A 14,086-nucleotide genomic window follows, 5' to 3' on the forward strand; every position below is an offset into this window, starting at 1 on the left:
AGGTAGACATGTAACATGCCTACGCTAATGGCAAATCGCGCCGACTCTTTAAAAGATGACCAGGGCTGAAAAGCTTGGCTCTCGTTTATTTTCAAATGAAAGGCGGCAAGAATCCCCCTTCGATTCATCTCTCTATTTCTTGTCAGCCCATTCTCGTGCTGGAGTTTTCATCCAGCTCGTCGTCGTTCGTTACATTACTGGGAATATTTCCATCCAATCGTTTTTATTATTGTAACTAATTTTTTAATCTTTGCGCATTTACTTCTATCTTTACTTTAACATAAATAGTTACTTATATTGTGACTAATTATTACCAAGATGGCTTCGAACGAGAATCCACGACCGACAATTGAGACGAGGGATGAGAATGAAGTTTCTTCTGTGAGCAGCCCGGCTTCAGTAACCCACGAGAACGCCCCGGCTCCGACGACGAGGGATCAGCTTGGAGAACCTGTTAACGGGGGCGCACCATCGATGCCAGCTAGGTCAGCAGGAAATCCAACTGCTCAACCACAATCGCCAGCTCGTCAGCAGCCACTCCCACAACCGTATCCTCAATATCCATCACCTTATGGACCATATGCCTACCAGCCCCAGCCGTACCCGTGTGCGCAGAATGTTCGAGTCCTTCCTCCTTATTCAAGGTACTGGACAGCCATCAAACTCGTTCTCACAGTCTTCTCGATTATATTCGCTATCGTAATCCTGGCCTTATCATGCGCCTTCCTTGACGACGATGGTGGTGCCGAAGGCATGGTACTATATACCCTTCCCATCACCATCGCTGCCATTCTATGGAACGGCGCTGAGTTGATCACCTTCGGTATTCGCTCACGGAAGGACGTTAAACGAGGGATCCACCCAGGGGCACACGTCGGCCTGCACCTCTGCTTCTGGCTCGCCTGCGCATTCGCCGTTCTTATTACGGTTTCGATTTCCCTCTCCGTACAGTCTATGATCAGAAATTGCGCCGAGGAGGAAATCGAGCGTTATTCGTCTTATAGTTATAGTTACTGTCGCCGCCATGACATCGAACTGTACAGCAACGGCACGTATCTGCCCATGATCCAAGCCGTACTTGCTTTCTTCTGCTTGGCAACCATCAATCATTTCATACTTTTCGTCGTGGCATGCATTGATACGCACAAGCGGAATATTACAAGACCTGCAGGCGTTGTTCTACCACCTATGTTATCGACGGGAGGCATGTACTATCCACCTCCGCCACCACCGGGTACTACTCCTTACTATCCATATCCGGTGGCGATGCAGTCGTTATCGCAACCACCACAACAGTCGCAAGCGGGATTTGGTCCAGCTCCCAACGGAACTGGCGCCGTAGCACCAACCGCCCCTCAAGCCAACCCGGTCGGACAGAATTACCAAAGCCTCGCCGGATTTTACGCACCGGCACCACCGCAGCCTTCTTATTTGCCAGCTCAGCCCGCGACAAACTCAAATAACGAAAAGGCCGTGCCCTCTACTTCTGCTACCCCTGGCCAAGCATCATGATGTAAGAGCATCAACAAGGCAATTTCTGTTTTTTAGCATTTCATAATGTCCTAATACCCTGCGTTTGGTTGTATGAGATCAAACGAGATAAGACATGTCTGTATAGCTGTGAGCAGTTTTGGCTCGTTATGTTAATACTATTGATACCCCCTGATTGCGTTGTATATGAGGTCTGAATCTGAAGAACTTGTTACGTTAGTTTATAGCCTTGGGCATCAAGGATCATCATTTATTTAAAGCTTGCCATGTTGACTTAATGTGTCCATGGTATCGAATGAAATGGCGTATCACGTGTGAAATCTTGACCTGCTTCGATGAACTCGCGAATCGCATAATAACCGCAGCATCATCTCTGATAGTGACATGTTGATAGGTACCTACGTAAGGTGGGGTTAAGTTCTCTTCTCGTTTGTAGTGCTTGTGATATCTAGGGGATATTGTTTCTTCCCCGCCCTGTATCAACTTTTTGACTTGACAGGTCACTTCTTGAAAGCGGCTCCCTAAATCGCCGGTATGTATATTTTGCGTTACGGCACCTCCGGGGACGCGCAACCCATTTTCTTAGCTGACAAATGGATAGAGTTTTGTTGTTTTCGTGATGCCTAATGGTTACACCGGTAGGGCAAGATCAATATCAAATATTGACATAGTTCTATGTATGCGAGCCGCGACTCTTAACCCGCATCTCCACACATGTACATATGTGACGATCTTTACCTATATTGTGTTGTGTTGCAGATTCTGACCGTAGATTCAGATGCAAGCCGTGCGGTGGTGATATATAGATAATAGTTGCTATGCTACCAGGCATGTAGACTTGATAAGAGCGGCAGAGCAATGTATGATGTAGTTGTGAATAGATACCTACCTCTATGCAGGTAAGTAAGGTAGGTAGGTATATAGAGGTATATAGGTAGTGACCTATATCTATGGGCTAATATAAAAAGTCTCAACTTCCTACTCAAATGGAACGTGGGCTGTTTTAGAGTCGATTGATCTCACCTCGCCTGATATTAGTTTGCTTTCCCTGGACGTCTGTTTTATTCTAACCTACTTAAGTTTAGGTATTTTCCTCTTCGATTTATGTATTTGCTGTTTTATTTGAATCCTTCGAGTTGCTAATGATACTAAGCAGACGACAAACAACTTGGAGATTGATTCTTATTCTGGTGGCTGATTTTGGGTAGGCCGAATAGCTCATTTGTCTGCGAATTTGGTTACCTGGTAAACCGATGACACGCAGACGGCTAACACCGACGTAGTAAAATCAACAAGTACCGACTTCGCACTTTTATATGTGTAAATGGTAGGTATGCATTACGCTTCTTTTTCAGGGTTTCCGGTGGCGCTCGTCTTCCCCGGCGTTATCTATTCTTTTTTTTTTTTTTTCTTGTAATTGTCTACTTTTTCGAGGCTTGACGAAAAGTTACGACATTCCATTCTTACCTATAAATCCCCGACTTAAATAATAATAATATGATACCTGGGTAATACTAGAAAAAAAAAAAGGCGCCCGTTGGGTTATCATTGGAACTGATAACAGTAACGGCTACACAATAACAACCTTGAATTATTTAAGTGCACAGCAAATCCTCCATAAATCCATTAGTCCATAAATCCATAAATCCACAGTGGATCTCAACACAGACCACCCATAGACTTGCGCCTGCCGCATGCGAGACACAAAACCCCGCCATTGACACAAGGCAAACTTGTACATACCTCTACCTAAAAGGTAGCGTACTTGACACTGACGACATCGCACTACCCAATTTTCTTAATCTTTTAATCTTTTAATCTTTTGCTCCTTACCCGCTCTTTGACAACACGCCAACCCGGCAACTACACTTGCTTCAATCTAAATATTAACTGGCTTCTGTTATAAGGCTAACGTTAGCGCTGCGGGTAGTGTGTGCCCTGGGCCTACCGATTGCAGCCAATACAGGTAGTATAAGGCAGTATAGGCATAGGCATACCTAGACATAGGCATAGGTATAGGCAATACCGAGTTGTGAGATAGCTTTTCTCCAGCTTTATCTCGGGCCGCCCGCATTTCTGCCTCTGCCTTTCTGCCTCTCTGCCTCTCAACTTCTCAACCTCTCCTCCACTCACACAACAACAAGTCTTAGTACATACCTTCTACATACCTACCTGGTCCCGCGCGTGACGACGCGCAACCCAGCTGCCCATCATGAACGACGAAGAGGCCATGGCAAATATTTACAAAAAGATCGAGCGCGAGAAAGCTCTGATCAATGCTGCTAATTCTATGCGACAGCAGACTAACAACGACGATGTAAGGTCTCGTCTCGATAGTCAGATGCGAGAGGGCCGTCGGAATCTCCAATTTTTCGAAGAGAAGCTTCGAGATTTACAGATGAAGCGTCTGGGACAAGGTGTGGATAACATGAGCATCGGTTCAAGCTCTACCGCAGCCGGCTCGTTGCGTCCTAGTAGTCTCGATATGCGTGATGGCGAAGGACCACCACCGCCTCCGCCTAAAGATGCCGGCGCGTGGTCGGGCGATCAAGGCTCTTATGGTTCGCTACCTTATAGCCAAATCGGCGGCCATGGAGATATCATGCCACCGCGGCATCCATATGCCCCTCCAGGGCCATCATCGACGGTTCCGAAACTGAGGCCAAACTTTACCAAGTTAGGTTTGTCACCCCTCCTTTTCCTACTCCTATTACTACGGGCTCTACCATAGCCCTTATAATAAAACCTCCATATCTAATTCTTATTTGTCTTTAGATCTTATTAAATACGATACCCCTTATCTCGGTCCTCGAATCCAACTTATGCTTTCTCAAATCCAGTTTAAGCTTAACGTCGAGGAGCAATATCTCAAGGGTGTAGAAAAAATGGTTCAACTCTACGGCATGGAAGGTGATCGCAAAAGCAAAGCTGATGCCGCAGCAAGGAGGGTTGAGAGTAAACAGAAGATTCATCTCTTGAAACAGGCACTCAAGAGATACGAAGAACTTCATATAGATGATTTGGATTCCGCCGACTCCCCTGATGGTTCGCTGCCCACTCCGCAGTTTTTGTGTTATATTTCACGCTAACAAGCCTACCTCGCAGATGATAGTATCAACATGCCTAATCTACGCAAGCCATTAACTGGGCAGCTTTCCATTCGAATTGTCCAGGTAAGAGATGTGGATCATGCTAGTACCGGGCGGTTTTCGCGAGGGCCAGAAACCTTCATTGCTATTAAGGTCGAGGACAACGTCGTTGCACGAACAAGGGTATCACGTACCGATCGATGGGAAGCCGAATACCACAATATCGAGGTGGATAAGGCGAACGAGATCGAACTTACAGTTTACGACAAGCCAGGTGAACATGCATTACCTATTGCCATGCTATGGGTGCGGATATCAGATATCGTGGAAGAGATGCGAAAAAAGAGAATCGAAGCCGAGGTCAGCAACTCTGGTTGGGTATCTGCCGATAGGATGGGAGGAGGCCCTGGAGTGCCCCCGCCTCAGTTCCCAATGGATCCGCAACAGCCACCGCAAGCTGCTGCCGGTCCTGCATCCCCTGGATTAGCTGGTCCGGGTCAGCAGCAATTTGGGCCGCAAGCGGTGCCACAAGTTACCTCTCAACCGATCGATGCGTGGTTTAATCTGGAGCCTACAGGTGCTATTCACCTATCGCTCAACTTCATAAAACAAAGCAAAGACCGCAGAGCCGTGGACGTTGGCCTTGGGCGAAAGGGTGCTATTCGTCAACGCAAAGAAGAGGTACACGAGATGTACGGACACAAGTTCGTGCAACACCAATTCTACAATATCATGCGTTGTGCCCTTTGCGGCGATTTCCTCAAATACTCTGCGGGTATGCAGTGCGAGGACTGCAAGTATACTTGTCATACGAAATGTTATTCGAGCGTGGTTACAAAGTGTATTAGCAAAAGCAACGCCGAAACAGATCCAGACGAGGAGAAGATCAATCACCGTATTCCCCATAGGTTCGCGCCATTTTCGAATGTTACCGCTAATTGGTGTTGTCACTGTGGTTATATACTACCTTTTGGAAAGAAGAATTGCAGAAAGTGTACCGGTACGATCGATACTTACTCTTTCTTCTTAGTTGTTCTAATATGGCTAATACTTCTATAGAGTGCGCGCTTACGGCTCATGCCCACTGTGTGCATCTTGTACCGGACTTCTGCGGTATGAGTATGGCTGTTGCTAATCAGATCCTCGAAGGCATCAGATCACAAAAACAGAGGCAACAAAAAGCGACTTCCTTGACTGATAAGACTCTTAGACAGGGCAAGTCTAGCCCTACCAGCACATCGTCAGGTCCCATGTCACCCTATAGCACTCATGGTGCACCATCTTACCAGCCTAGTGTCGCATCTCAAGAGGCAACCGATGCTGCTAAAGCTATGTATGCTAGTCAGGCCTCGCCGACGAGACCTATCTATCCTGATCGTACTTCATCTGGCTCGAGTGCTGCCGCTGCTGCCGCTACAGCTGCTATGAGTGGTACTATAGGTTCTCCATCAGGTCGCCCAGGACAAGTCTCAGACTACTCCTCTGGTAGGACTGGCAGCAGTTATAGCGGGACCATAGACGCTCAAGAAGATCCGTACGCAGCCGGTCAGCCCTACAATGTACCTTCTCAGCCGAAGTATAACCCAGCAGCGTATGCAAATATTGCCAACTATCCTCCAGGCCAGCCACAAATACCGCAACAACAGCAACGCCCGGCCCAACAATCGCAATCTCCACCACCTCAAATACAGCAACAGCAAATGTACCCCCCTATCGCACCGGTTTCAAAACCGCAACCAGTCCAGGAAACCCCTTCACTAACTTCGAGTACTACATTGCCGCCCCCTTCAAGGAAACCTTTACCCTCTGCAACTGACCCGGGAACTGGTCAGCGTATTGGATTGGACCACTTTAATTTCCTTGCAGTCCTCGGTAAAGGTAACTTTGGTAAGGTCATGCTGGCGGAAACGAAGAAAACACGACGGCTTTATGCTATCAAAGTTCTAAAGAAGGAATTTATCATTGAAAACGACGAAGTCGAAAGTATCCGATCCGAGAAAAGGGTGTTCCTGATTGCGAATAGGGAACGCCATCCGTTTTTGACTAACTTACATGCCTGTTTCCAAACCGAAACAAGGGTGTATTTTGTCATGGAGTACATCAGCGGTGGTGACCTGATGCTTCACATCCAGCGTGGACAATTTGGCACCAAACGTGCACAGTAGGTTCCAATGTTTATAACCCCTTTAAGCATGTTTGCTGACCTTCGTAGGTTTTACGCATCTGAAGTTTGCTTAGCACTTAAATATTTCCATGAGAATGGCGTCATTTATCGTGATCTCAAGCTTGACAACATCTTACTCACACTAGATGGTCACATCAAGATTGCGGATTACGGTTTGTGCAAAGAGGACATGTGGTATGGCTCTACGACTAGTACCTTCTGCGGTACCCCCGAGTTCATGGCCCCTGAAGTATGTGTACCCCTTTACTTTACATGCCTCTGTACTGTTTCTAACGTCATGATAGATATTACTGGATAAGAAATACGGTAGAGCGGTGGACTGGTGGGCTTTTGGTGTGTTAATTTACCAGATGCTCTTACAACAATCACCTTTCCGGGGTGAAGACGAGGACGAGATCTACGACGCAATTCTTGCGGATGAGCCGCTCTATCCTATTCATATGCCCAGGGAATCGGTCTCGATCCTACAGAAACTTCTCACGAGAGACCCCGACCAGCGATTAGGAAGCGGGCCAACTGATGCTCAAGAGGTCATGAGTCAGCCTTTTTTCAGAAACATCGTATGGGATGATATTTATCATAAGAGGGTAGCCCCTCCTTTCATGCCCACGATCAAGAACGCAACGGACACCAGCAATTTTGATTCAGAATTTACTAGTGTTACACCGGTTTTGACGCCGGTGCAGTCAGGTAAGAACAATTGCGTCTACACCCAAAATATCGGTCATACTAATAAAATTATAGTGCTTTCGCAAGCTATGCAAGAAGAGTTTCGCGGATTCTCATACACGGCGGATTTCGACTAGGCGCCAAGACTGGAAGTTGAGGACTAATCGAAAGGGTATGATAACAGGAGCAGCAGTAGTGGTAAATCCCAGAAATGAGCGGAGGATTCAATCGTTTTGCTATGACCCAGGATCCGTGGTATACGACGGCGAGGTGATCTGCTTAGTTCGAGGCGCATTGATCAAAAAAGAATTTTTGCACGGTCGATATCACTGTAGGCCACGGCGCACTTACTACTCGTGCCACGGATACATAGGCGTTACGTGAAATCCCATTCGCTGAGCGAATATTCAAAAAAAGGTCGATTACTGTTGGGCGCGATTTAGAATTCTCAGTCGAGGGGCGGCAAGCAGACGCTATCGTACAGTCTACCCCGACATATAGTAGCTTGCCATTAATTAGACCGGCAGATAATGCAAACGTCATCCTTCTTTTTTTCGAATTTATATACAAGGTGAATGTACATGGTGTGCTGATAGGGGCGGTCTTTGGGGGGTATCGTATTGTACAGCTGTGGGTGTTGAAGTTAGAGTACATACCCATTTGACACTTTGCTCTAGTCTAGGATCTTCGGATAAATATAATAGCAGCTATGGTACCGATAGTTGCGGCACCGGCGGCGGCGCCCTCGAGCGCTATTATAGAAACATCTCGCATCTTGAGGGCGACTTTCTTATCACTTGATAAGTCGGCGTACGCAGCTTTCCACCACTCCAGGTTCGAGAGTGACTCTCGCCACGATGTGATCGGCGGACCTATTATGATACCATCGGCTGGTTCTTCCGGTTTTAACTCCGCCGTAACTGGTTCAGCGTCGACTACCTCGGCCGCAATCGCGGTCTCAACGGCAGCGGCGGCAGCTTCCTTTTCTATCTTCCTCCTCTCCTTCTCGGCCCCTCTAAATGCCCTCTCGAGTCGGCGCTCCTCTTCTAAAGCCTCGCGAACCTTCTCCTCGAAGCCCTTGACGAGCCTCCTGCGTCGCCAGGGTTCGGCGCCGAATTGGAAAACGAGGAACATGAGGACGTTGACACCCATAAGGCCCCAAGTACCCCAGGTGCTCATGCGGCGGATCTTGTCACTCCATATTTGCTCCTCGTGGTAGCGGCTCAGAATACCAGCGCTCAGCTCACGGCCTAGACGCTCGGCTTCGCGTTCCGCTTCCTCGAGCTCGGCTGCCCGTGCCGCCACCGCCGCGTCCAGCTCGTAGTCCTGTCGGTACAACGCCGTAAAACGCTCAAAGTCCGTCGGCGACCACATCTTCTGTCGCGCCAGTAGCGTCGTGACTTCTCGCTGCGTCGCGGACCGCGAGGATACCGATGACTTGTAGGCACTACGCGCAGCGTGCAGCCGGGCCTGTGCCGCCGCAAGCTCCGATTCGAGACCGCTGATTTGGGTCTTTAGGGTCTCGATCCCGGAGTATCCCGTCAGGTCGTTAATCCGCTGGGACGCAGCGAAGAGCGTCGTCTGCGCCCGATCCATGAACGTGCTGAGAGAGCGGTTAAGAGCGGAGCGCCGCGAATTCTGAGCCGAGGGGAGTTCGGGGTTCACCGTGGAGTGACTTTCCGGGGGAGGGGGTGGCGGTGGTTGCTGTGGCGGGGGTGTCGGTGTCGGTTTGGGCTCCGGTTGTGGAGGTGGTTCGATGAAGGGTGGGGAGAAGGGGAATATAGGTTCATTTTCGAGAGGCTTTTTATCACTTTCATTATTCCTAGGAGGGTTTGGCGGAGTCGAGTTGGAGGAAGAAGACGAGGACGAGGACGAGGAGAACCGAAGCTGGCGGCTTAAAAAAAGCACGGAGCTATGCCGGCAGGTTGGACATGCCGAGGATGGGCGGCTCGAGATGAGCTTCCTTGTAGACTGAGGTGCCAATTGATCGAGAAGAAGCCGGTAGCTAGACCCGAAAATGGGCTTCAAGGCCCTCGAAGTCGACATCAAGGCAAGCTAGAGGATGGGTCGGGCTACCCTTCCTCTTTGCTGCGATTGAGTTGGCGTATGATCAATCTATGGTGAAAATACCTAAAGTAGGGGACGGGACGGAACAGGGAAGGACAAAATATGACGCTGTGTAGTCCGGCCGAGAAAAGAAGTTAAAATAATACCGGGAATTACCCGACCACCGCTTACCGCCCACCGCCTTACCGGGACCACAGTTAGGCAATAGCTGGTAGCTACGACCTAAAGTACATAAGCAACCAGCTATAGTGCATATAGTGCATATACGTAGGTACCTAGTACCTATAATGTACACTAAAAAGCATAAGGTAGCTTCGCCAAGATCACTAATAAGCCTCAGTGGGGACCCTTTCCTTTTTGGCAGAAAAGCATAGCCGATCGACAAATTTGATGGAGGGGCAGAAGAATGGTAGACAGAAAGAGCCCCGCGGATCGCTCTTGTTTGTCGCATGTGTTCGGAGTCGGTGTTAGTATTGGCTTTTGACCCTTGGGAAACTTTATTTCACTCATCCTTTTCTTTTCTTATTTGACCGGCGAGCACCTACATATTCGCAACTCATCTATTTTTTTCTCACGAACTTGCTAGACGTGAGGCAGCGTAGCACGCAAAGGACCCTTCATTTATCGTGTGACGTCATTCCTTTTTTCTGAGATATTATACCAAAGTCCCTCATCTACAAGATAGAGAGTATAAGAGACAACCATCAAGTGGATACATATTAGAGGCAATACGACTCGACCAACGACATCTAGAATACTGGATTTAAAATCATATTAAACAATAGACAGGCATCATGGCTCAAACGAACAACACCAATGGCACTAATGGGGTTAACAGCACACTCCCCGCGCTGCGTTCCAACCCCAAGGCCATCTTCTTCACCGACTTTGACGGTACCATCACGCTGCAGGACAGCAACGACTTTATGACAGATAACCTAGGATACGGCACTGAGCTTCGTAAGAAGGGTAACCACGATGTGTTGTTTGGCAAGCGTACGTTCCGCGACAGCTTCCAGGAGATGATGGATAGCATCAAGACCCCCTACGACCAATGCATTGCCACTCTACTTAAAAATATTCAACTCGACCCTCACTTTGCCGAGTTCTTCACCTGGGCTCGTGCAAATAATGTCCCTGTTGTCGTCCTGAGCGGTGGTATGCAGCCCATCATCCGTGCTCTACTCGCCCACCTTGTTGGCGAGGATGCCGTTCAGCATATGCAGATTGTTAGCAACGATGTTGAGGCTAGACCCGGCAAGAGCATCAACGAAGAGAATGGCTGGAACATCAAGTTCCACGATGACAGGTAAGCTTTTCCCTTGTATTGTTTTACGTTCTTAAACATTTTACATATTGCATTTTGTATTTTATTCAGAGAATGAATAAATTCCTAAAGATACATACCTATATAGGTAGCTACAAAGAAAGCTCCAGGTTAGGAACCAATAACTAATATATACAATTTTGCTTAATATAGCGACTTTGGACACGACAAGTCCCTCGAAATTAGACCGTATGCTGCACTACCGCAACGACCTATCATGTTCTATGCCGGAGACGGTGTCTCAGACCTGTCTGCCGCCAAGGAGACCGATCTACTATTTGCTAAGGCTGGAAGAGGTAAGTTTTTCTTTATTCCGACGACTTTAAAGATTCTGAAGACAATATGCTAACTCACCAGACCTTGTCACGTACTGCGAGAATGAGAAGGTGCCATTTGTCACTTTTAACGATTTCTCCGATATCCACAAGATTGTTGCGGATGTGGTCGAAGGCAAGATCACCGTTCAGGAAGCGGCGAAGGGAAGAGTGTAAATCTTCAAGCTTCGAATTCGTAGAGGAATACTATTTCTCTCTCTTATCTCTAGATTCTAGCGCGGGATCTAATCTTCAAGCAACATGGCATATACATTTCCAGTGTGCAGATAGATATTATCTTTAGACGGATGGATAGACAGGTAGACGGTGCATAATATTATTCGATGCTGAGCGTCGCCTACCTTTTTTTAAAGAAGGATTTGCAGTACTAACTACCTTTTGTGACTGGATATATAGTATCCTTGCCGTCGGAAAAGGTATTTGCTAAACAATTGCCCACTAACAAGTTAATTCCCAAATACGCCTTACCTAATCTAGCTTAAGAAACAAGATAAAGGGGCTAACGGGGGGGATAGATATGAACAGCTCTAGGTATTTGAATAATGGTTAATTATAGACTATCTCTAAGTAAGGCTAGCTATGTGTTGTCATTGAACTGTAGTCGTAGTGTGTGTATTCGTTGTTGAAGAATAACTAGTATAATTCCTTGGACATCTATTTCAACATAGGTAATACACGTTGCCATCATCGCCTCGAAACCATTCTACCATTGTTCTATTCACCTATGTATAGAGTATGGCTAATATATGGCATTACCATACTCCATTACTCCGTCCTCTTCCTAATTCCAGGCTGTCCAAACCAGCAAACTAGCATGAGGGCAAACAAGCCAATGGCGATAGGGTGCATGATAAACGTACCAGCAGCCTCAGATAAGAGACCCGTAGTGAACGGGGCAAGGGCGCCACCAGAACTACCAAAAGCGCTGATGACGCTCATACCACTGACCTGCTCGCGACGCGAGAGGTTACGCGTAAAAACATACGCAGCACAGGGATAGACAGGACCCAAAAGTAACCCTACAATGGCCAATGACACGGCCTCACCAATAATATTGGGGACCAACCAGACTAGCAACTGGAAGACGGCAGCCCCGACCACGATAATGTAAACGAATAACTTCTCGCCGATTTTAGAGCCGATGGGCGAGAGTGCGAACCGCCCGAGCGTGATGCCGGCCCAGAAACCAGATGTCACGTAACCGACAGACGAAGGGTTACCGTCGCGATTGGAAATCAAAAAGGAGATAACCCATCCCGAGATAGACACTTCAGCTCCCTGGTACGCAAAGATGAAGATAGCCGCTAGGATAACGACCTTTGACTTGAAAGTAATGAGCATAGCTGACACATGGTCTAGACCACGTGAGCTGGTCTCGGACAGAGCATTCGATTCGCTACCGCCAATTTCTTTCTCGTAATTCCAGAAAGCCCAAGTCGAGAAGCCGACATTCCAAATAACAAGGCCGAGAGTCAACAGGTAGTACCGGCTCCAGATAGCACCAGAAGATGCAATAGAAGTCGCAACGAGGGGTCCAATCGTACCGCCAATACCATAGCTTCCATGGAAAGCACCAAGCATCGTCGTGCTATTGGCTAGGTTTGCGCAGAACACATTGCCGATGGCGAGCTGGACGGCAAGACCGAAGCCGATGAAGAAGTTGGCGATCGCTACCGCTGGGAAGGGCGCCGTGCAGATCAGGGGTATATACCCGATGCCGATGAAAAGCTGTGCCAAAGCGATGGTCTTAGCTCGCCCAAGACGCTGGCGGATCCGGTCGATGAATGGTGCGGCCATAATGAACCCTAGAGCGTTACCGATGAAGATCAGAGCTACTACGGAATATCCAATATTGTAATGACTACATTCGCCTCAGTCAGTCTATGCTGTCTTTCTTTACGAGCGTTCGGCAAGTAATCAGCTTGAGATAGGCTCTACTCACGATTCCATATAAGGAATTAGGGCACCAGGCGCCGAATCTGTTAATCCGCCCAGGAAGTTTAGGAAACAGCAGGTGGCTAGACGGTATTTGTTCATAGGCGGGTCGTTCAGGGTCGGGAGAGCGTCGAAGGTATCGGTTGGCTCGACCGGTGTTCCCGGGGCACTCATCTCAATATCCGTCTCCTCTTTAGGAGTAGCGGGACTCGAGGTACCAGAAACGCCGGCATCATTGAGAGGATATCGAAGAGGCTTCAACTCAATTGAGTCTTGCTGAGGGACCGCTGGGTACGTCCTTGATTTTACTCTCTGAGGGGCTATAGGAAGAGGATGTTCATCTTGCCGGGTCGAGTTGGACTCGACTTGGACGAGAGTCCCAAATAATGAAGAATTCATTTTGGGTACCTATTTGAGTATTGAATATCTACTTATCTCATGACTTGGAGGGAAGCTTTCCGGATAAGAATCAATTGAAATTAGAGGGACAAAGAAAGGTGCCTATAAAAGAAAGAAAAAATTGAATAGTAAGAGAGCTGATTAAAAAAAGGGAGGGTTGGCTGCTTAATAATTATTAATTCGTAGTGGTGGGATACCCTGTATTACATGACAACTTGGCGAGCTATATGACGCTGAACATTTTGTCCAAATGACGCTGAAGAAAGCATTTCACGATCCTATCGGTGTGGTCTGACCCCAAACATCCCCGGACAACAGGCCGGCTACCAACCGGTGTTACCCCATTCGTATGTAATCACCAATCCTTAGAAAAAGCTGTAAGGGTCTTATCTGCCAATCATGACCATTCATAGACAGTATGTAGGAAAATATCTTTGATAATACATAGCTCCACTGCGACGACCGGAGACCGGGGCGGGTAGCTAGGTAGGTAGTCAGTGTACATAACAAGCGAAAGCTAACTCACGGAGCATAAAGTTGAAAGAAGGGGGTTTAATAGCGAGCGGGGTTGACACCATATGCTCCGTCG

The 14,086-nt window shown here is 47.7% G+C and overlaps 5 protein-coding genes across 5 annotated transcripts; 3 read left to right on the forward strand and 2 right to left on the reverse strand.

Annotated features, from left to right (window-relative positions):
- Positions 1-318: 318 nt before the first annotated feature.
- Positions 319-1,512, forward strand: GL218_03686 (uncharacterized protein; the record flags this gene model as incomplete). The annotated part of the gene is made up of 1 exon (XM_033580259.1): positions 319-1,512. The coding sequence occupies one exon, from the start codon at positions 319-321 to the stop codon at positions 1,510-1,512; it is 1,194 nt and encodes a 397-aa protein (XP_033437327.1).
- A 2,191-nt stretch (positions 1,513-3,703) lies between these two features.
- GL218_03687 (Protein kinase C-like) lies at positions 3,704-7,571 on the forward strand (the record flags this gene model as incomplete). Its single annotated transcript, XM_033580260.1, has 7 exons — positions 3,704-4,172; positions 4,267-4,536; positions 4,597-5,580; positions 5,640-6,741; positions 6,793-6,994; positions 7,050-7,455; positions 7,510-7,571. The coding sequence occupies 7 exons, from the start codon at positions 3,704-3,706 to the stop codon at positions 7,569-7,571; spliced, it is 3,495 nt and encodes a 1,164-aa protein (XP_033437398.1).
- A 541-nt stretch (positions 7,572-8,112) lies between these two features.
- On the reverse strand, positions 8,113-9,480 carry GL218_03688 (Sensitive to high expression protein 9 like protein, mitochondrial; the record flags this gene model as incomplete). Its single annotated transcript, XM_033580261.1, has 1 exon — positions 8,113-9,480. One exon carries the CDS (start codon positions 9,478-9,480, stop codon positions 8,113-8,115), a length of 1,368 nt encoding a protein of 455 aa, XP_033437319.1.
- An 815-nt stretch (positions 9,481-10,295) lies between these two features.
- Positions 10,296-11,319, forward strand: GL218_03689 (Pdp3-interacting factor 1; the record flags this gene model as incomplete). Its single annotated transcript, XM_033580262.1, has 3 exons — positions 10,296-10,810; positions 10,982-11,124; positions 11,186-11,319. 3 exons carry the CDS (start codon positions 10,296-10,298, stop codon positions 11,317-11,319), a joined length of 792 nt encoding a protein of 263 aa, XP_033437318.1.
- A 609-nt stretch (positions 11,320-11,928) lies between these two features.
- Positions 11,929-13,497, reverse strand: GL218_03690 (Bypass of stop codon protein 6; the record flags this gene model as incomplete). The annotated part of the gene is made up of 2 exons (XM_033580263.1): positions 11,929-13,024; positions 13,106-13,497. The coding sequence occupies 2 exons, from the start codon at positions 13,495-13,497 to the stop codon at positions 11,929-11,931; spliced, it is 1,488 nt and encodes a 495-aa protein (XP_033437560.1).
- Positions 13,498-14,086: the final 589 nt, after the last annotated feature.

This window comes from Daldinia childiae (assembly GCF_008694065.1).
Source record: "Daldinia childiae strain JS-1345 chromosome Unknown Scaffold3, whole genome shotgun sequence".
NCBI lineage: Eukaryota > Fungi > Ascomycota > Sordariomycetes > Xylariales > Hypoxylaceae > Daldinia > Daldinia childiae.